At 48.6% G+C, this 21,482-nt stretch overlaps 1 protein-coding gene across 5 annotated transcripts in view; it reads right to left on the minus strand.

The window, feature by feature from the left end:
* The window catches only part of FRMD4B (FERM domain containing 4B), a 132,157-nt gene that overhangs the window by 58,224 nt on the left and 52,451 nt on the right, over positions 1–21,482 (minus strand). For 3 of the 5 annotated variants that reach the window (XM_068202224.1, XM_068202227.1, XM_068202228.1), the window contains exon 2: positions 103–168. In XM_068202224.1, the coding sequence (XP_068058325.1) occupies positions 103–168 (66 nt within the window). Of the gene's footprint in view, positions 1–102; positions 169–10,934; positions 11,106–19,886; positions 20,055–21,482 lie in introns of those variants that run through there. The other 2 variants (XM_068202223.1, XM_068202225.1) reach the window with 2 other exon arrangements.

Genomic DNA, 21,482 nt, shown 5'->3' on the forward strand with positions numbered 1-21,482 from the left:
CTGTAAGGTTTTCTAGCATAACTAACTCACTTCAGCCCCCAAAAGAAAACAAGCAAAGAAATCTGGCATTGCTGCCAGTCCCCAAAAGAGTGAGGTCTGTACCTGAACCAGCAGCTCCAAGTTCCTGTCATCGAGGAGATGCACCTGGCAGTGCCGGCCCTCGGTCATCTGCAAAGACAGCAGCACAGCCCTGTCAGGAAGGGCAGCATTCCTGGCTTGCACCAGAGCGTGTGAGGCTTGGGGACAAGGGCAGTGTGAAGCAAGTGTCTGATTTTGATGGATAAGGGAATTGACTCTGCACCAGAGCTGAGAGTCCTTCTCCAAGGACTCCATCTGGGGAGCTGCCTCAGCACTCGCAGTTCCTGTCAACTCCAAGCTGGAATTAAGGGTGCTTAGCAGCACTCAGGATCAGATAAAAAAACCCGTAAATGCTGTGAGAATGAAATGTGAGGATGAACCAGCCTGGCCAGTGCCACAGCCTTGGGCTTTTGCTCTGGTGAGGAGGAGATGACCAGCGACCCAGGAAACCCAGATCCATCCAACCCTCCCTGCAGATGGGTCAGCCCAGACCTGGTCCATTGACCTGTGTCTAGAACAGATGGAATCTCCACCAGCACGGTGAGATTTTCACTTGGGCAGCTACTGAAAGTCATCACCTCCAGGGGATTCTTACATAGGAGCTGCATGCATCAAGAAGGTGCTTGAACTGCATCACTAAGAATGGGATGAGCTTTGCAACCTCTGATGCTATATCTGAACCACTTCTTTCATGTCACATTTATCTCCTGCAAACTAAATCTCTTCCTCTCTTTAGGAGGCGAGCAATTCAGAAATAGCTGCCCATTATGCCCTTTTAGTACCTGCCCTTTGAAATCTAATACATTTCAATGAAAGCTTTTACATTATTTAATATCTGTTCTAATTCTGGGCCTTTCAGCAGCTCCAGTGAGGACCAGCTTTGCAACACTCTCTGGGTGAGAGCTGGTGAAGGAAACCTGGCTTTCGTATTTGTTCTCCCAGCCTCAAGGTAACTCATTTTCCTGACAGCACAAGCTTCCAGCCGACTATAAATTGTGAGCTGTGAGCAGAGGCCGGGGTGGTTTGCTTAGACAGGGGCTCCCAGAGGGATTAAAGAGTGACACGCGATGGTTTCCCCTTTCACATCCCTCTGGCTCCGCAGGGATAGGGACAAGGACAGTGCTGAGCTGTAGTGCCATCGGCCCTTCTCATCACCTCCTGCCCCTGTGCACGCTGCACACCCAGGCCTTGCAGAGACTTGAAAATAAACACAATTTCTACGTGATTGCAGGACAGCCGCAGCTCTGCCCCCGTTTGCACAGCCAGGGCTGCCGAGACACAGCCGCCTCTGTCACCGGCCAGCCCTTCTGCCCCGAGCCCAAATCAACAAAGCTCCATTGTCCCAACTAATTGAGCTCATCTTGACCGAAGGCCGAGAGGGAGTGCCCTCCTGAGGAGCTCTGCAAGCAGGTCAGAGATGAGCTTCTGCAGGCACAACTGCCCGAAGCGTCCCGGAAAACTGGGCTGCAGCATCTGTGCCCCAGCACCGGCAACTTTCGGCACTGCTGGGCATCACACCGCCCAGCAGAACAGCAGCACCCGTACAAGGACCGTTTGCAGAGCGACTCTAGAGGACAGAAATCCCTTCCTTCCTCGGTCTTACTGCTACGAACGGCAATTTGTACAGAAGTGCCAGATGAGCAGTGGCACACGGCGCACGCAGCAGTTCAGAGCACAAGGCTGCTCCGCCCCGGAGATAGCAGCGATCTCACAGCTGCATCCCTTGGTGCTGCACCCTGCAGAGCATCATCCCCCGGGCCCTGCACTCCCAGCAAGGTACCAGCTCCAGCAATTCATCCCTCGGGTTCTGGAAGCAGAGCTGCACACCCCAACTCCAGCTTGGGGCGCGCTCCCTGAGATTTCTCTGCTGCCCAAGTGCAGCACCCAGAGCCCTTATTATGATCCACTCCCAGGTCTATTTGCTCCTAAGAGCTGAAGGGCTGCCACGGCAGGCTCATAACTAAGTTGCCCATTACCATCAATTAATCATTTCATCAGCGCACCCTTGAAGGTGGAGCGTATTTCTGGCTCTGACACACTGTTACCAATCTGCCCATGCTGCGAAGTGTCGGATCCAACAGTGTTTTTAACTCATTCCCCATTTGTTGCTCTGAGATAGCACGAGGGTTGCCATTATTTAATTGTGAGCTGCTTTAGCTTTCACCCAGTGAAATCACATCAATCACTTCGGACTGTTTTAATTGCCTCGGTGATCTGTTGTTACGTTAAAAAGGTTTCTGTTAGAGCAAACACATCCACAAAGCCTCGTGCTGAGAAAGAAAAGTATCTGGAAGGCTTAAAACATAAAAGAAGTATCAAGCATCATCCATGCTTCAATTCAGCTATCTAAGGTAACCGCAAAGCACCTTAAAAGTAAATAAAACTCATAACAGCCCTGAAGATAGGCAAGAGATAATTATCCCCGATTTTAATGATGAGACAACATAAGGAAACAGCTTAGAAGTCTCATTTACAAATAGAGACACAACATTTAAAACCTGAGACACCAGGAATCTTTCCTCAGAAATCACACATCCACTTCCCAGAGTGCTGGAAAGCTCAGTCAGAAAGCTGCAGAAGATGCCAAGGTGCCCAGTGACAAAGCACTGTGAAATGCCTTTGCTGTGACAAACCTGGCAGCCCCCAGCTGCATCCCAGGCTCGTGTCACCCCAGGAACACTTCATCCCACGGACAAAGCCACAGGACAGCAATGTCCAGAGCCATGAAATGCCTGTGGCTGTAGCTCCAAGAAGAGCTGCTTGCACCCCTCTGCCCCCCACTCCCAGCCCATTCCTGAACACCTGAGGGCTAGTTCCTGCTAAGACACCTCCTCCAGCCAGGATGAGACACAGGGATACTCACAGTGTGGCACCACAGCCTGCTCAAGGAACACAGATCTGCTGGTGTGACCATCAGCTTTGCATCTGTAGGCTCCAATCCCAAAACAAAGCCTGGACAGTCCGAGCCCCTCTCCTCCTCCTGCACACCCAAAGCTTCAGCCCCAGCACCCTGGTTCCTGCAGCTGTGCAGGAGCTCACTCCAAGTATCCCCACCCCATTCCTGATGGGGCAGAGAGCACATCACTTGGCTCACCCTTTTCTTACAATCAGATGAAAATCACTCCAAATTACTACCACAGGGAAGCACAAGCCCATCCTACATCAGGAATGTCGCCCACCAGAGAGGTCATCTCCAGGAGGCAATTCTCTCCTCGCATCCAGCTGCCTCCCTGTGCAGACAGGGCTCTGAGGCACAGGGAACACTCACACTTCACAGCCCTCTTCTGTACAGGAGGTAGAACCAAAAGCTTTGGAAGCTATTGCAGCTGCACACTCGCCTCATCAGCTTCGGAGTGTCCATCCCCAGGAGTGACATGACTGTGGCACAGCACAGTCACAGGTACCAATAACCTGGTCCCATTCTCTTGCATGGAGAAAAGCTGGAGAGCTTCATAAAGAGGCTTCCATCACTTTCATCAATGGATTTTGGCCAGGGAAAGGTGCCTCCAGCTCAGCAGCTGGAGACTCTGAGCTCCTGGAGCCAGAGCAAAGGACTCCTTTTTAACTCCCCCAATGACACTGGTGTGATTTATTTGATTTATTCCCCACAGCACATCCGCTTGCAGGTCTGTTTCCTCAGGCTGTGGGAAGGGACTTGTGCTGTGTCCCAACTCCCAGGGCACCAGGCTCCTCAAAGACCCAAAGCCCTGGAGCCCTTGCTGATACGTTTTCTTTCATCTTTAATTCAGGACGCCCTGCTAATCTGAACAATATAATTGATTTTCTATGTGTTGGACCAATCCATCACGAGATGAGCACAGCTGTCTGCCTCAGTCAAGAGCTGGTGTGAACAGTCTTGAGATATTTATACACACACACATCTGTTTTCAGCTTATTCTCATTGATTTGGCATTGTCTGTACAAATGAACAATTTCTGCAACATGCCCCCAAGTTGGTCATCTTAGCCGTTATTTTTAAAAGCCTGCTAATATTTGAGCTATTATCCAGTAAAAGAAGTAGCAGCAGAAAATTCATAAAGCATCTCTGTGTCTCATCTCATTCCCAACAGGAAATTAGGAGAGAGAGAGAGTACACAGCCCTATTTTTGGTAAAACCATACTGAGAGACTGGGAAACAATAAAAATCCAGCATCCCAAATTCACTTGTATTCTCTGTGCACAAGTAAGCAGCAAAACCTCAAAAACTGAGAGGATTGAAAGGAAACAAACACTTTCCACTGCAGAAATACAGTTACATCAAAATACTGCCGTTCTCCTAATTTACAGGCTGTCAGCAAGAATCTGATTTACCCAAATCTTCAGTTAAAAAAGGCAGATCATGAAGGGAAACAAACAATTCTCAGAATATCCATGTGTGGAAATTAAAGCATATGGTGAGATTGTAGCTCTACATAGAAAATTAGCATTATCATAAAGGTTTCATTAGCTGGGAGGAAACAACATGTTATCCTCCCTTTTTGTCACAAAAAAATGACAAATTCTCCACCTAAAATCATCAAAGCAGATTTTCCAGAACATCCATCCTTTAAAAATAAAATCAGCAAGGCAGAGAAAAAACCCTACTTCTTGGCTACTTAGACCAATTCCCTACAATATCCTGAGCCTGAATGTTTATTTGGGAAAAAAAAGCACATGCAGGATATTTATGCTATTTCTCTTGGACAGAAACATCCTCCTTATGCAAAGCTGGTTGTTACATGCAATATTTTTAGACATCCACATGTGTCATCCCGTTAGGGAAAAAATAAGAAAAAGAGTAATTAGACAGGGTGTAAACAGGAAATTAAAAAAAAAAAACCCACCAAAAAAAACCCCACCATTAAGCCCTCCCCCCAAAAAAAAAAAAAACCAAAAGCTGTCAGAATAACATATCTCCTGAAGGGAAGCTTAGGAATAGAGAATTGTGATGGGTCTGGGTTAGGAGCAAACCCCAACGTGTTGTATTCTCTCCAGGTCAAATTTCTCCATCTCAGAACTGGGCAAGTTACAAAGTCACTTGGCCTGTCACTGACTTTTATTTTTAAGCCTTTTTTTTTTTTTTTAAGATCTACAGAAAGAAAATAAAATTAAAAAAACAAAAGAGCCAACAAACCCCAAACCCTACAAACTCTCTGGCCAAAGAAGAGAGGATTACACGTTAGCTGCACATAATTGAGACAAAACTGGGAGCTGTGTCTGCCAGTGACAGGCTCAGAGCCCTGTGCCTGCATCCCAGCTGCTCACTGGGGATGTGCCACGGTCTGGGCTCAGCAGCCCATGTGTGCAGACACACTGCACCACTAAGTGCAACCTGCCCAGGGACAGGGTGGCTGAGCCAGGCTCCTGCAGCCACCTCAATACTCATCAGCAGAAGCTTTAAAATCATCCCCATCCAGCAAGGCTTCACACCTTTAGTGCTCTGAATTCCATGAGAAGTCTTTTGGAAGGAGCAAACCTCTCCCCCCAGTTCTCCTCTTTCCTTCCTCCCAAGATAAATCCTTTTGTTCAGGCCTGGGTGCTCCTGGAAATATCCCAGTGTGACACCAGGGATTTGGTCCCAGATGCACTGAACTGTGCATGTCATTTCCACGAGCTCCTGGCAGGGTAACTATGTGAAATTAAACTTCACTGGCAGATGAATAGCTCCAAAAGATATTTTATAGGCAGGAAAAAAACACCTATACTGATGCATCCAGTGATGAGAGAGAAGGGGGAACCATTTTCACTACATAAATGGCCAGCACACAGCCTTAAACCTGCAGTTTGAAAAGTGAGAAATTGGACTGTGGCACATCATTAGTACATAGATTATAAAAATTGGCTCATTTATTCCTGAAACAGGCACACCACAGCAGCTCAGGCAGTCAGAGCACTGAAGAAAATAATACAGATAACAAAAAGCAAAATTCCCTCTCCCAGAAGGCAATGTTGGCCCTTTGCACACTGACTTCACAAAGCCTGTGCCATGAGGGCATCCCAAAATGCTTCCATCCTGCTTTAGGCAGTGGCACAGAGGCAGCAGCTCTGCTTTCCAGGTGCACAAGCCTATAGCACCAGCCTGGATCTTTAAAGGATTCCATGTCCAAATCCCTACCTGAGCTGCACTTAACCACCCATTAAAGCATCACCAGTAATTTCTTGTAAAGGTTCTGGTTTTTTAATCCAAACTTCTCCTCTGTAACTCATAAGCCTGTAAGAGATTTCAAAGCTTAATACTGAAGCCCCTACACTTCAGATTTTCATTGGTATTTAAGTGGGTTTTTTCCTTTGGTTCTGAAGGCATTTAGGATCAGCTCCTCAGCTGCCTCAGATCAGCACTGCTTCATTGACTTTGGTACAACCAGCCAGCTTATGTCTGGCCCTGAACGTGCACAGCCTGATCAAAATGTGAAATCACATGCAAGAATGTCTTGCAATAAGGAGCTGCCCTAGCCAGGCACATCTCAGGAAAATAAAAGCCTTTGCCTGTCCTTCTGGAAGGAAGGGGCCTGCATGCAGCTGAGGGGAAGAGGGAATAAGTTATAATGGTTTAAATGACCTCAGAGTTTCCTGGTGTGTCTGTTGGGAGAGCAAAGCTTCATCATGTTCCAGCACTTGGAGTCTCTCAGAACTTGAAGGAATAAGCAGGAAAATAACAGACAGAACTTTGGGGCTATACCAGCATTGCTGTGGAAGCCTTTTAAACAATCTGCACAGATCTCCAAAAACACCATGATGCACATTCCGGGGAGCCTGTCTGCAAGCCACAGGTCTGCCCTGACCACTGTGGGTGCCATCACTCAGTGTCCCGTGGTGGGAGGTGCTCAGGGTGAAACTGATGGATGAGGACTGGAAATGCTCCACTCTCCCACGAGTGAAGGTCTGAGGAAGGGAAGCATTGCCCCAACCCACTGCCACATCCCACCCCCCTGTCTGCCTCTCCACCAGCTGCTTTGCCTCAGAGCAGTGCAGTCCTCCTCTCTGGACTCGCTGATACCTCCTGCAATGCCCAGTGGGTCAGCTCTGGGTCCAAAATCTCGTGTTTCCCCAGTCTCTGCTCACACCAGCCAGGGCAGCCAGTGGGTTCCTGCCACAACACCACAGTCTGGCTCACACAGACACAAAAAACCTGCAGTGATCCCTTCGAGGGCGGTGGCAGAGGTCCCGCCAGCTTTATGGAGGCAGACCATGTCTCCAGACATACTGCCTCTCCTTCCTAATCTTCAAGTCATAAAGAAGCCTTTGGCTGAAGTCCTGTCTCCAGTGTAGTCAATTAATTTTGCCATGAATTTTAATAGGGTCAGGGTTTTGCCTTAAATCATTTGTTAGCTCACTATTAACCTTTAACAGAAGCCAGTATCTGTTTAATGTTAAATAGCCAGTGACGCTCCACAGTGGCTGGCTCCATCTTTCATCCTCTGTGCTCTGACAAACCATCCTGTAGGACCAACCAGGTGACTCCAAGTGCCACCCCCATCCCTCCCAAGGGCTGCAGAGGCCACCTGGGCTCTGCACACTCACGAGATGTTTACCCACAGCAACTGCAGGGACTGTGCAGCAGAATTCCCAGGCCTCAGGATATTCTCTTTCTCAGGACCAGCCAGGCAGGGACAGACACTTGAAGCCATAACTGAATGACATGCACAGAAATGTTTTAAGATGAGACAGGCTGGAGAAAAGTGCCAGCTTTGCACTTTGATGTCCCTTTGATGATGCTCTACATGGAAATGTTGGCTCTGCTGAAGTTTGGCAGTGAGCTGGAGATAAAACACAGTGCCTGGAACAGGGGGCTGAGAGGCTGCCTGGGTTGCATGGCACCTTCCTAAAATAGCCATGGGAGCTGGAGATAGGATGAAAAAACTGGCTCCTGCAGAGCATCAACTGACTTTCATGTAAGCCCCACCAGCTGAGCCAGTGAAAAAGTCTGGCACAGGAACAGCCCAAGTGCTCTCCCTCACTGCAGGCACTGTGGCTTTGCCAACAGACTTTCCATGCAACCCTCCTTTTCCCCATTTATTCTATTATTCCTCATTGCAGGGGATGGCAGATCTAAGGGACTCTTTCATTCACTCTGTCAACGGCTTGTACAGGATGACAGGCACAGTCTCTCGGGGTCACTAGAAAGATCCCACTCACCAGAGCAGGTTGTGGGTCTCTAAATCTCATCCTCTTCTCCCAAAATCCTCTGAAATAATGTGAGCATGCTGTAATAAGACCCCCAAAAACTGAACAAAACCAAAGAACAGTGAAAAATTAAAATCCAGGAAACAAATTAATTCAATCTTCCTCAAAATGATAAGTCCAGTAACCCAGCCAGGAGTTAAAGCCCTTTGCCAAGAGCAAAATATAAGCAGCAGAACTGCAGCTTCTTGCTCCCAACCAGGAGAGTACAATGTAAAAAACTCACCCCTCTCCTCCCCATGAGGAAATCTTGCAGTGTGGCTGCGTTTCCTGATGGCTTTTTCCTGTACTTGCCTTTGCTCCGTTCCCCGTGGGGGTGCAGGGGTTGTGCACTGTGCACCAGCACGGGGATGAAAGCACTCAAGTGCACAGGCAGCACCAGCCCCACTGCAGGAAGCAGAGGGAAGAACTGCTGCTGAGGTCTGGCTCTGCTGGCCCCAGACTTCCCAGCTGCCAAGCAGCACCCAGCCAGCATTTCACCTCTCCTGGCACTGCCAAAGGCCACAGGATCTCTCTGGCAGTGTTATGGCACGTGCTGAGTCCCTCTGATAGAGAGGGGGAGGTTGGCTATTCTCTTGAAGGATCAGCACCTTTATTGCAGGAGTATTCACCTTAAAGGTGTCTGAAGCTGAAAACTGAACAGGTCATGCCATTCCAGGGGTGCTGACCTTCCATTCCTGCCACTTTGCAGTGTATTTAAAACAACAGCGAGAAAAGAACAGGCAGGCAACTCTACAGCTAATGCTATTAAAAAAAAAAAAAAAACAAAAAAAAAACAAACAAACCAAAACTATCTATCTGGAAAATTAATAGGAAACAATCAGTAGAAATCTGCCACAAATATCAAGTCAATGAAATCCAACATCTGCTTTCCTTGGCAGCACACAGGCAGTAAATTCATGTCTGCTGGAGACACACTTATCACCAGCAGTGCTGAGACACTGCAGGCAGGTCATTACTGCACACAGCCCACGGGGGTGGTTTGTTCCAGTGCAATCTCCTGGGAATGCAGGGAAAAAAGGTCTCCTGTGGGATCAGAGTGCTTTCCTGATGCTACCTGACACAACAAGTGCAGGGGCCGCCCATGAAGGAGCACTGCCTGGAGACAGCAGCGTCCTCTGTCCCTGAATAAGCAGTGCCCACAGTGGGGCAGGACTGGCCACCTGCCCTCCTGTGACCTGTCCTGACCTTTGCTCCTCAGCCAGGAGGCAAAGCAGTTAAGCTCCAGCTTCTTCGCTTAAGTCTCCACAACACGAATCTCAGGGTTTATTCTGTGGAGAGCTTCTGGTAACTCCTGAGTTTTACCTCACCCCAGAAGCCATCCCTGACTCACTTGAACAAACTCAGCTTTCCCTGTTACAGCAATAGTTACAGAAGATGAAAAAACACCCTTATAGAAGACTGGTTTCATATCCCTGGAGACCCACACCCCACCCTTGATGCCTTTTTGCCTCTCCCAGCCCTGAAGCTCTCCCCCATTTCTGATGGCTTTTCACAGGGTGCTCCTCTGTCCCCTCCAGCACCTCCCTGCTCACCCCTGAGTTGGGTTTTTGAGGGAAGGCTCCCAAAGCAGGAGACACATGCAGAGCAAGCCCTGACCAAGTAATTGCCATCCCCTCCAGGCACCATCTCATTCTCTAAAGTAATCTTGAGTCTCTTCTTCTCCTGCCCCATGCAGGTCCCTGCACCCAGCTTCCCCCCCTTGGACTTTTCCAGTCACTCATGCTTGGCAACAGCCCCTCAGGAAACCTAGATGCCAGCTTTGGACTGACATCAGGTAAGAAGGAGATGAAAAATAATTTAAAAAGAAGGCTAAAGCACAAGCCCTTTAAATCTGCAACTCTTTAAAAAGATTGCAGAGAGCAAATAAATAAAGCAAGAGAAGTCACAAGAGTGGGTAAGGGCTGGAGCAGGCAGTGAGCAGCGTTTCTGTGGAGGCGAGGAGCCAACATTCCCAGTGCCAGCAGCTTGCCAGGCACTCAGGGGGCTGATCCAGATGGTTCCACATTTCACTTTTAAAGCAAAACAAGTGCTTTGGATCAAAGGCTCTTTCTCAGCAGCCGTTACCCCCCAGCTCTGTGTGCACTGCTGCATCTCCAGGCCGCTTCTTCCCAGGGGTTTTTTAGGGGGTGAGAGAGGAGGGGACCTTATGAGGAGATATTTAATAGTTGCATACTGAAAGGAGTTACTGTACCAGGCGCCGACCGCCTTTTCTCAGGACTCATGAATCTGTGCTTTGTTTGGGTTAAATCATATCTCAGAGCAGCCCATAAGGGTAATCTCTGAAAAGAGGTTTCTCTCTAACCAGAAGTTAGAGATCTTTGCTCCAACTGCAGTAAAGTTACCAGAATCCAGCTTGGATTTAGCCCTTTGCTGAAGGAGCCAAGGCAGCATTTACAACAAAGGCAGGAAAAAGCAGCTGTAAACGTTGGGATAAACAAACAGCCCCTTATCTCCTCAATGGAGTGCAAAAGACACAAAGAAATTTTTATGGACTGATCCTCTAAGGAGAAGAGAAGAACAAGCAGAAAGGTTTCAACCTACCCCACCCCAAACTTTCTCTGCTCTGTGCTGCTTTCTGGCTCTCCAGGGCTCACAGCTCCGAGCATGATGTTTAACTCAGGACACACTGCAAGAGCACTAAATAACGTTATCTGTCACTGCTAAGCATCAGAAATTCAAATACAGCCTCTTACCTCCACATTACACAGCCTGCTGGTTTAAATGGACGTGAGAAACCCAAGAAGTACTCCCGGCGTGCATGCACTAAGCCTTCATGTTTTCTGTACATCTGAGCTGGGGGAAGAAGGGAGACACGATCCCGAACTTCTTCCGTAGCCATATAATCTGAAGGAAATGACCTTCGTGTTTGTTGCTTTGATTACAGATTCAGAAACAAAAGCCCTTCCAGAGTGAGTCAGGGGACACAAGGGGTTGAAACGGGATTGTTAAAAATGGCAAAGCATTACAATTGTGGGCTGGTTTTTGGTTTTTTTTGTTTTTTTTTTTTTTTTTTTTTTTCCTGTCTGTGATATTAACCCCTTTATTATAAAACAAAACTGAATGAACAAACAGGAATTATTGACCAAAGGCGTAGCACAGGTGCCAGTCCTGGGGCAGTGAGACACCTTGGTGTGGGATCATGATCCCTGTGCCACTGCAGTGGCTGAGGACCCCCATGCTGGCAGCTCCGTGCTCGTTGGGAGCTGCCATCACCCCTCCCAGCTCCATCACCTCACACACTCCTGTCCAGGGACAGGAGGGACCTTTGTGTAAAAGGCTGGCACAGCAGTAAAACTTCAAGCCACCCCCAGTCTGAACCCCTTGGAGCAAGGCTGAGCCCTGTGGCAGCAGGGACCAACCCATCTGAAGGGATACAGGGACAGAGATAACCAGAGATCTCTGCTCAGCACAGCCACCTTCATCCCATAAACTGATACCTCCACTGTCCCTCCCTGCAACAGACACCCCCAGGTACAGCATTCCACTGGACTTCCAAACTGCTCTCCAAAGCACTGGTCTGCTGCTCCGATGTGGGTGCTGCACTCTGGGGAGGGATCTGAGAGTGTGGACACAGTTCACACCCTTGGCCATCAATGTGAACTTGATCCTGCTCCACAGGAGTGCACTTTGCTGCTGCTAGAGGAGTAAATCATCTACCTGCTGTTCTGCTGCTCCTTTGCAGGCTGTTCTCTGTGTGCCAAACGCTGAGTTCTACTTTGATTCCCTGATTCCTTCCCCACTGGCACACCAACCCACAAGGCTTCACACACCCCCGGCTCTGACACAGCAGCACAAACTGTGTAACTGTGTCAGGCAGAGCACAGGCATCACACAGGCACAAAAACAGCTCTCCTCAAAGGAAAACTCAAACTACTGACACTGCTTTCACTGAAAATGGAAAAAACAGAACAACAAAGAAGTGTGCACCCAAATCCAGGAAGCTGGAACTTCCAGAGTTCCAAGCTGACCTTCAGGCAAGTACACAAGAGGCACAAAGTCTCAAATTTACACATGCAGTTACTTCAAAAATCTGAATGCTCTATTCAGTTATTTATGCTCTCAACTGAGCAGTCACAACGCACACAGAGGACAAACTATGAAGACTCTCCCAACCCAATTTTTAAAATCCAGGGATCTATTTTAATAGGAAAAAAAAAATTAAGTTCAGCACCTGGAACAAACTACTTTGCTTTTCCCAGAATGAAAACAGGTCAAACTTTGGACAGCAACACCTCAGAGATGTGGCTCCCTCTTCTCAGAGGTCCTGAGGCCACTTGGCCCAGCTGAAGTCCCCCAAACAGGAGGCTCTGTGCCAGGTGTTTGAGGCCAACAACAGGTTCCATGAAGCCGCAGAGCACTGTGTAAGGACAGAGCCTTCCCAACAACGCTGGGAGAGAAGCAGCACTGCCTGGTCCACCCATCACACAGGGTGAGTCAGCCCTGCTCCCCTCCCCTCCCTAAATAACCATCAATCCAGACACCTCCAGGGGGCAGCTACCCCAGACACCCGGGATGCAGTGAGGTGCCAGAGGTGTTACACCCTCCTTGTTTAATTCAGAAGAACCAGCTTTGATCAAATAACCACCCCTTAAATAGCTGCAGACAAAAGAGTTGCCTTTTTTCCCAAAGTTATTTTGTAAAAGCCAACGTTATCATCGTCATGAGACCACAAAAGCTTTCCACTCCATGCTCAATATCACAGGTTTCATGAAAAAATCATAAGCTGGCCCCACATCAGGCAGGAGGGTGCCAGGTCAGGTCCAGCCAGCTGGTCCAGACTGCACCAGCAACCTAAGAGGTGGCAGCGAGACAGTTCTGGGAGAGAATTTCAGAGCAACAAACTTGCATTTGTCTCCAAAACAGACTCCAAAGCCCCAAAAATAAGATGGAAAATAGACAGTGAGTCATGTTTCCTTAGAGAAATGATGTGAAGGTTACCTGGGTGGTGCCAGCTTCTGCCCTGCTGGGATAACCACAATGACAGGAATAGCTGGAGGAGGGAGAGCACAGCTCCTCAGAGGATCTGTGGCTTCCAAACAAACACAGACAAGGGCTGAATAATTCAGCTGTACAGGAACTTATTTTAACTGAGAAAAATTAGAGTTTAAAAGAAATACAGCTCACTTGTAAGAGGCAGGAAGCTGTTGGAGTTGAGCACAGGGAAATTCTGCAACTCTGAGGCACGAATGAGCTGAGTTTGGGGACAGCAGTGCCACGACCCTTCACTGAAGGCTGGCACTACAGGGAATGCAGCACACCCCAGCCCACCCAGCAAGGTGAACAGATGCACTGAGCTTGACACAAGAGAGGAATTACTGCCACTTTCACTATGGCTTAACAAACACCACCCTGCTCCAAACCTCACACCCTCTGCCCAGCCCACATCTCCCTGCCCAGAAACCACTGGCCCAGCCAAAGGTGAAGCCAGGATGCTCAGGAAGCAGCACATCACCAGCAGTGCCATGGGTGGAAGTGCAGTGACTTCTCCAGCCGCATTCCCAGCTCTGCTGGCCCCACACTCCTGTGCCTGATGGCCAGCAGGGAGATGCACCTGAGGCACCCATCCCCAGGACAGCACCTACCCCACATCAGCTGGAAAAGCAACAGAAACATCAGAGTCTTAATCCTAGCATTGCCTGGACTGTCAAAGATGACTTTTAATGGCTCAATCCAGCGCATTCAAACTTTTCTCAGCTTTTTGATGACACTTGTTCTCCCCATCTCCTTCCTCAGCAGACCACTGCTGCATGTTTAAATGAATGACAGATCAATTAGTGGGAAAAAGTGTACATGTGTATTTGTGTGTGGGAGGGTATTTAAGCTAATATATTCCAGCACTGATGGCTTTATCCTCTTTGCAGTCTCTGAGAATGAACTGGCCTCCATCTGTACAGAAGATTAGTAGAATTACTAATCACTAATTATGACTCAGAGGTTTTAAGAGCAAAGCAGACTGTACAAGGGGTGGCCTGATTTTCAGAAAATGAGGGGACAAAGATAGCACAGTGTTATTTTAAGCACATGGACAGTCCATCCAAGATCACAAAGCACTGCCAGCAAAAGGGGTGACAGAGAGACAGCCACTCAGGAGGACGAAAATGAAGCTTGGAAAAACCAGCACGTGCCTGAAACACTTTTAATTTACCTTTCCATACAGTTAGTGTCCAGTCAGAGAAAGCTGGCCAGCCTCTCTGCAAAGGCCAGAATGGAGATTTATCCAGGCAAGCTCATACAGTGATACCTTTGTGCAGGGCTTGCTGCCTCTGAGAAGTGGCGCCAGCGACATTCGAAATCTAACGTATTTTGTGGGCTGCGTCACATCGAAGAGGAAAAATATTTATACAGGCCCAAGTGATTTGTGAATAGAAGGCACTGTTTGAAACTGGCACCATGACACCCCGAAGGAAATGAGATGAAGTTCACAGTCTGGTTGTGAAGTTTGTCAGTGAGGGAAGAGGGAGAAGCCATAAAAAAGAAATCATATTTTTGTTTGAATCAACTCTCTCAAACAGAAAACGCTGTATCATGAGCTCAGATGGAAATGTATCTGGCAGAGAGCTCTGGAACGCTGCTGTTGGAAGTGTGCAGAGCCAAGTTTAACTCTAAGCTGTCAGGAAGCAGTGCCCCTAAGTCCCAGCCATTGGGACACCTCCCCATGCCAGCTTTGGACATGATGGGAGTTTCAGCAGTGCCAAAGCTCTGCAGGTGACATATGAGCAGCATCACTGCATTAGATCAGATGATCAAAAAGAAAAACAGCTGGATGAAAGCAGCCAGAGCAAAGCTTTTCCAGGGTAACCAGTAATCCCCAGCGCACAAGTGAAATCTTTGAAGGAACACAGACACACATTCAGTGTCCTCTAAAAAGGTTTTCAAGCTCCCTTTGCAAAGCCCTGACCTGTAAGAACACCTGAGATGCTTCTGCTGAGCATCACTCTGTCTGGTGTGGAACAAAGCTCTGCCCTGACAACGCAGCCCCAGCTTTGTGCTCTCCCTCACCACTCCAGCACTGCTTTTCATCATTGTGAAAAGAGAAAGGAAAAAAGGCACCTCAATTTGTTGTCAGCATTTTTCATAATGGAAAGTTAAGGTGTGGTAGCAGAGGAAGCATGGTGCTCACTATCCAAACCAACTACGTTAGCACTGGAGGAAACAGAAGTCAGCCACTTCCTCTCCCACCCCAGGTACCATGGGCCAGACACATGCACAAAGCTGATTTCTTGTGCTTCATCAGCAACAATTTTTCACTTCACACAGAGGAAATGACCTTTCAGAGGTTAAAAAGCACTTTGTCCAAAAGACCCATATGAAAAGTTTATACTGCTATGCCATAGTTTATCAGCTAATTACTGTGCAATTGGTATTTTCAGTTACTCCTAAACTGCTTAATCACAGAGATGCTTCTGTATCTGGCTGTACATCCAGCATATCAATCACAACATGCCATTGTATTCTGCAGGGAGTTTGGGAACAGTTTTCCCCAATTTCTTTAAAACTTTGCATGGAGCAGATTGACTGACACACATTTAACCCTGACTTTAAACCATTCACTTGACCAGTTTTTGATTTATAAGAGTTAGCTGCACCATTAAATAGACTTTGATGCCATGTCTCATTGCTGCTTAACCATACTGAGGAATCAGTGTGTTGTGGGATTCACTGGTGGCAACTGGCATTGATATCTCAAAGGAAAACTTCATGTCAATACCCCAAAGAAAACCAGGCCAGTGGTAATGCAGGTAACTAAACACAGGATAAATGTTGATTCTAGAAGTCTTTGGCTTTGCAGCTGCTTATTAATCTCATTTATATAAAAATTTCACTTGGTTTTACTGCCCTATAATTAAATCTAAGACAGGTAGCCTATAAACCCAGCATGTGGAGGGTCCTGCAAAAAGCTTTTTTTGGGAATAGTATCAGGACACCTAGAAATGCCATGTTGTCCCATCCTAGGCATTAGGAGGGGCTCAGCACTATGTGCCAGAGCTCCACAACAAAATACAGCCCTCAGTCCTTTCTCTGGTAGGAAAGGGGAACCCTTGAGTAAAGATTTCTATGCCAAATTCTCATCCAGGAATTTACCCAAGTCCTAACAGCCCCAATAATTCATACTGACTTGCTGCTTTTAGAAAAAAGACCCGTGCCACCTTTTCTATCAGCTGTCTCTGCAAATCTGTTATTTCTAGGACAGGCTTTAAACATTCCCTGCCATGGACAAGACAATGTTCCCTGGCACACAACCCAAGGGCTCAGAGAATCAACTCTCACACTGTACAGCCCCTCCCCTCGTGAGGATCTGGGGTTATTTCAGAGTGAAACAGGACACCCCAGCAGTGCTTTGGCTCACAACCTTCTCCAGATGAATGGGCTCTGGGTAAGTAGGACAACCCTTCTCTTCTGGCAGGTGGGACAGATGATGGAAAGCATCCTGGAGCAAGGATCAGCTTGGGGAAGTGCCTGGGCTAGGGGTGAAGTCGCTGTGCCAGTGAGCAGGTGAATCAACAGGTAAAACCTTGGGAAAGGTTTCCCACATACACAAGCTAGAAACACAAAGGCTAAGGAGAAGGTGACTGACAAAGGCTGGTTTGTGCTTGCTGGGGTGGGTTTTAGTTGTGCTTAAAGCTGCTAAGGCAGGTAAGGGCTTTATGCTGGCAGAGAGGATTTGAGCCTGCCCCGCCAGCCGGTGCTGCCCCGTGACCACCTCTGCACCTGGCAGCTCCCAAACACAGCTGGGGACCCTGCTCAGACACACAAAGGTGTTTGTGGCTTCTCTGTGCTGCAACTCAAGCTCATATCTCCCAACAGGCTACCAAGCATTCTGTATTTTAAAAAGGCTAAAAATCCCCCTCTCCACAACAACACATGTAGCATCCCAAGGGGAAGGAATCTGACTTGCTTTCCTTTCTCCACGAAAATGTACTGATGATTAAATAGAGACTTACTGGCAGCATCCAACTCACACTAAAATAGCCACTGTCCCAGAAAATGTGACCCCCAAAAACTGATTAAAGCAAACAGGTTTCCAGGGCTGATCAGCAGCACAAATGCCTGTCACCTCAGCCTTCCCTGCATGTTCCCTTACAAGTAGCTCAGTGGACTAAGTTCTGCCTGGTCTGTCACATCATGCACAGTCCAGGGAAACCTCAGAGAAGGGAAAAGCCCATGTTTAGCAAAAATAGCCTCTATATGAAACCCATGGTATTTTTCACATCTGGAATATGAATGCAAAGAAGCTACAGAAATGAACGCTCTCTGTGAAGCCAAGGTGGGAAATGTTAAGCACCTGTCCAGGAGTTAATTTTAATAAGAACACAGGGCAAAAAGGTGTTTTCATGTGGCTGCAATAACTACAGGACTTCTGGGGAAAAATCTGAGAGGACAAATAGCATCCCTGGCAGGTAGGAGTGCCCTTTCTACAAAGAACAGAGGAAAGCAATTTGCTCAAGACAATGCAGGATCCGCGATAATGATGGGACACAAAATCTCTCACGCAAGATTAGAGTCCTGTCCCACAGACACTGCAATATCCACTTCCTCAGAGAAACAACCCCATGGAGTGCTCTGCACTGCTTCTGTTGCTCCTGTGCTGCTCCACTGAGCCTGAGGTATAGAAATGTAACCCAGGGTGGCCCAGAGTTCCTCCCTGTTTGCAAGGGTCACCCAGCCCCTGTCTCTAGCCGTTTCCATAGCTTGAAGTACTTAAAAAATTAAGACAACAAATTTGATTCAGGCTCTTGCAGGACTCTGGTATCTGAGCAGTTGGGTGACATTTAGTGCTGTGTGCTCAGTCCTGCACTCACTGGACACAGCCAGAGGTTTGAGCAGCTGAGAGCCAAGACTTCAGCACAAAAAGCAAAGTGTTACACAACCCAACAAGGAAGAGCTGCAGGGCATTCCTTCAGCCATCTCACTTTAATACACCCCAAATTACCACTAGCAAATTCCTGATGTTAAAATGTGAGAGCTGCTTTGCTCCTGCCAGGTTTCACCTCCCAGGGAAGACTCTCAGAGCAGCAAGTGGGGAGCAACAGGTCCCTGCATGTCCCCCACAGGACAAGTTGTAGGCAGAGAGGAAGGGGCACTCCCTGTCCACTTCCTTGGCTTAAGGTCTGCCGGGTAGGATGAGAGAGGACCAGTCTTCTCTTTTTCACCCACTTTCACATGCCCACTTTGAGACACAGGCATATGTCAGTGATGCTTTTCAAAAAGAAAAGACAAAGCAACCACTAGGACACAGTAAGCTTGGGCAGAGATACAGCTACACTTTATATGGAAAAAATCTCTTTTCACCTCAAGCCAGCCATCAGAGTATGGCAGCTGAACAGGCTGAATACAGCTCTTTTCTGAGCTGGTCCTCACCGAGTCTTTATTGCAGCCCTGGAGGGATGGGGTTTTACCTCCATGGGGATGCAGTGGAGAGGGAAAGTAGTCTAAGCTGCATGCTCTTTATGTGAATGGACCCTGAAAATAACACCCACACAGTACAGGTGTAGCTGGATTTTACTTAGAGAGGAAGAAGAGAGTCAGGGCTGCATCCCAGCACATCCCTACAGGTGAGTAAAGGTGGGCAAAGGAAGAGCAATGATGCCTTTACTCCTGCATTCCCTAACTAGCCATGATCCATATCCACAGTGACACCTGTGTCAGACACATCATGCAGTGTTTCCATACATCATCTGCCCGGGACACATTCAAGCACTGGTACATCTACCACTGTAAAGCTGCTCTTCCACTCCTGAGCCTACCCTAAAGCTAAATACCAACAGATCACTTTAGGATTAAACAGGCACAGCTGTCCTCCTAGCATGACTTTCCCATGGAGGCTGCATCCTGGTGGCTCTGGAGAGGTGTTTGCTACGAGCTCTGTCATTCTCTGTATTGCAACACACCTGAGAGAGGGGAGAAGCTGCTTTGAAACATTCACCCTGATGTAGCAAAAGCACACAGCGAGGCTGAGAGCAGGCACACAGCACAAGTTCACAAGCAAGACAGAAACCCATACACACAGAAATAAATAACTGCCAGCAAAAACAGACTCGAGAATGAGTGACACCACCCTCGCTGCAACTGGATACCACAATGACTGCGAGTACAGGGCTGTGTTTTAGGAGAGCCCCCCAAGTGCCATTCCAGGACCCACTGCATCCCTCCCAAGCAGCAATCCCTCTGCCATGCAACAAGCTGCCACTATTCAGTGACACAAATACAACAGAAAAAGCCACGGCCAGTCTCTCCCATGGGCTCATCTTGCTCTGAGTGCAGAGACAGCAGCCCCTGGAGCTCCAGATCCCAAGGGCGAGGATGGTGACAGCAGCAAGAGGGGCTCCCAGGGGGTGTTATATGGGGGGCAGCTGGCTGCCTAAACACTTGTAGATTGACTGACTGATAAAACATACTTGGCACAGCAAACATCTCCCCCAAACCCTGAATGCAGGCACAGAGCCGGCACTTTGAAAGCAATACCGGGACCAGCTCAGAGCCAGTCCAGGATCCTCTGAGCACCTTCCCAGCGCTGCCTCGTCACTCTTCACCCCATCGCAGCCACCTCGCACGGGGGAACCAGCCCGGAGAGAGCACACACCCCGGGGCAGGTACCGGGATGCCGCTGCGAGGAAAAGCCGGGACGCTGAGCTGGGTTTTTTTACCTGGTAGACATCGCGGAGGCCACACCAGGCTCGCAGCGCCTGCCGGCACGCCCGCAGCCGGGCCGCGTACCACCGCCGCAGCGCTGCCACCGTCACCGTCCACACGAAGCGGCTGCCGCTGAACAGCAGGTCCTCCACCCCGCACATGAACACCGAAGCCATGAGCCGCTCCGCTGGCACCACAAACCCCCCGGCCCCGCTGGCTGCCGCTGGCTGCTGTCGCTGCCGCGCTCAGACGCCTGGCATGAGGCTGCCCGGCTTTATTCGGCGGGCGGCGGGCAGGGCTGCCGCACAGAGCCAGGGTCAAGCCTTAAAACAAACTCCTCTTTCACGGCGCTTCCTGGGCAGATTCCCAGGCATGCCCCGGCTCCTGACGCCCAGCCAGCGGCTGCAGTAGCTCAGCCCTACCAGCAGCTCACACAGCAGCCTTGTCCTCAGCAGCTTATATAAAGCTCTGTTAAGCTCCACTAGCTACCACTATGTTTTCTAATTAAACGTTAACCCTTTTGCCATACGCCCTGACGACAAGCCCATTTAGATGCTGCAGAAGGAGAGGAAGGCGCTCGCTCAGCGCTGCTTCAGTGAGCTGGGCAGGCGCTGCACACACGAATCGCGAGCTATCTGCCTCCAACACCTCATCATCCGCTATACAGGGAACAAAGCTGTCATCGTTTTCTCGCGGCTGAGCCCGTGCTCAAATTATACAGTAGAAATCTTACTTGAAAAAGGCACTTCTGGGAACCAGCAAGTGGAGGAAAGCCGGGGGGGTAGGAGGGGAGGGTGGCGAATCAGTCCTTCAGAAATAGAATAGCTTGGAAGAGACCTTAAAGTTCATATTGTCCCAAACCCCCTGCTATGGGCAGGGACACCTTCCACTAGACCAGGTTACTCGGAGCCCCATCCCACCTGGCTTTGAGCACAACTTGTGCCAGTGCCTGGCAGTACAAGAGATGCACTAACTTCTCTTCCACCTCTACTTGTGGCAAATACCGACAGCACAGAGCCATCCCTCTGTTCAACACTTCCCCCTTGGTTGTTGCATCATATGGGTAAAACACCCAAAACGTGCTTAAGAGATGATTAAACTCTACTCTTAAACTAACTCCATTAACACAGCACTTGCTGCATGAGAAAAACAAAGCTGGGCATTGTAGCCGAGCTCTTCACAACAGCCCGCAGCAAATAAACACTGCAATAATAACCCACAAGAGACTCCAGCCTTGCCTCGAGACAGTTTAAAATTAAACAGCACCCTGCCCTTCTGGGGCCTAAAGTGTTAAAACTCCCAAGCCGAACCTTCCATTTGAGCTCTTCCCTATTACAAGCTAAGGGAGGGTGGAAGACAAAGGGTGATTAATCTTTTTTAAAACCCCCTCCTCAGAGGATTTGACACTTTCTAAGCTTTTTGGGACAGAAGCTGCGTGCTACCATCAGCATCTTGTTGAAGAAACTATTCAAGGAGCAGATTTTTGGCTAAAATCATCAGCAAGGCTGACCTGTAAGGGTAAACTCTTGTGCAGTGCAATGAATGGAAAGGGACAGGAACAGCCTGGGTGCGAGAGCTAAATCCCACCAAGCTTCCCCAAGGGCACTGCC

This window comes from Anomalospiza imberbis, chromosome 11 (genome assembly GCF_031753505.1).
Source record: "Anomalospiza imberbis isolate Cuckoo-Finch-1a 21T00152 chromosome 11, ASM3175350v1, whole genome shotgun sequence".
Lineage (NCBI taxonomy): Eukaryota > Metazoa > Chordata > Aves > Passeriformes > Viduidae > Anomalospiza > Anomalospiza imberbis.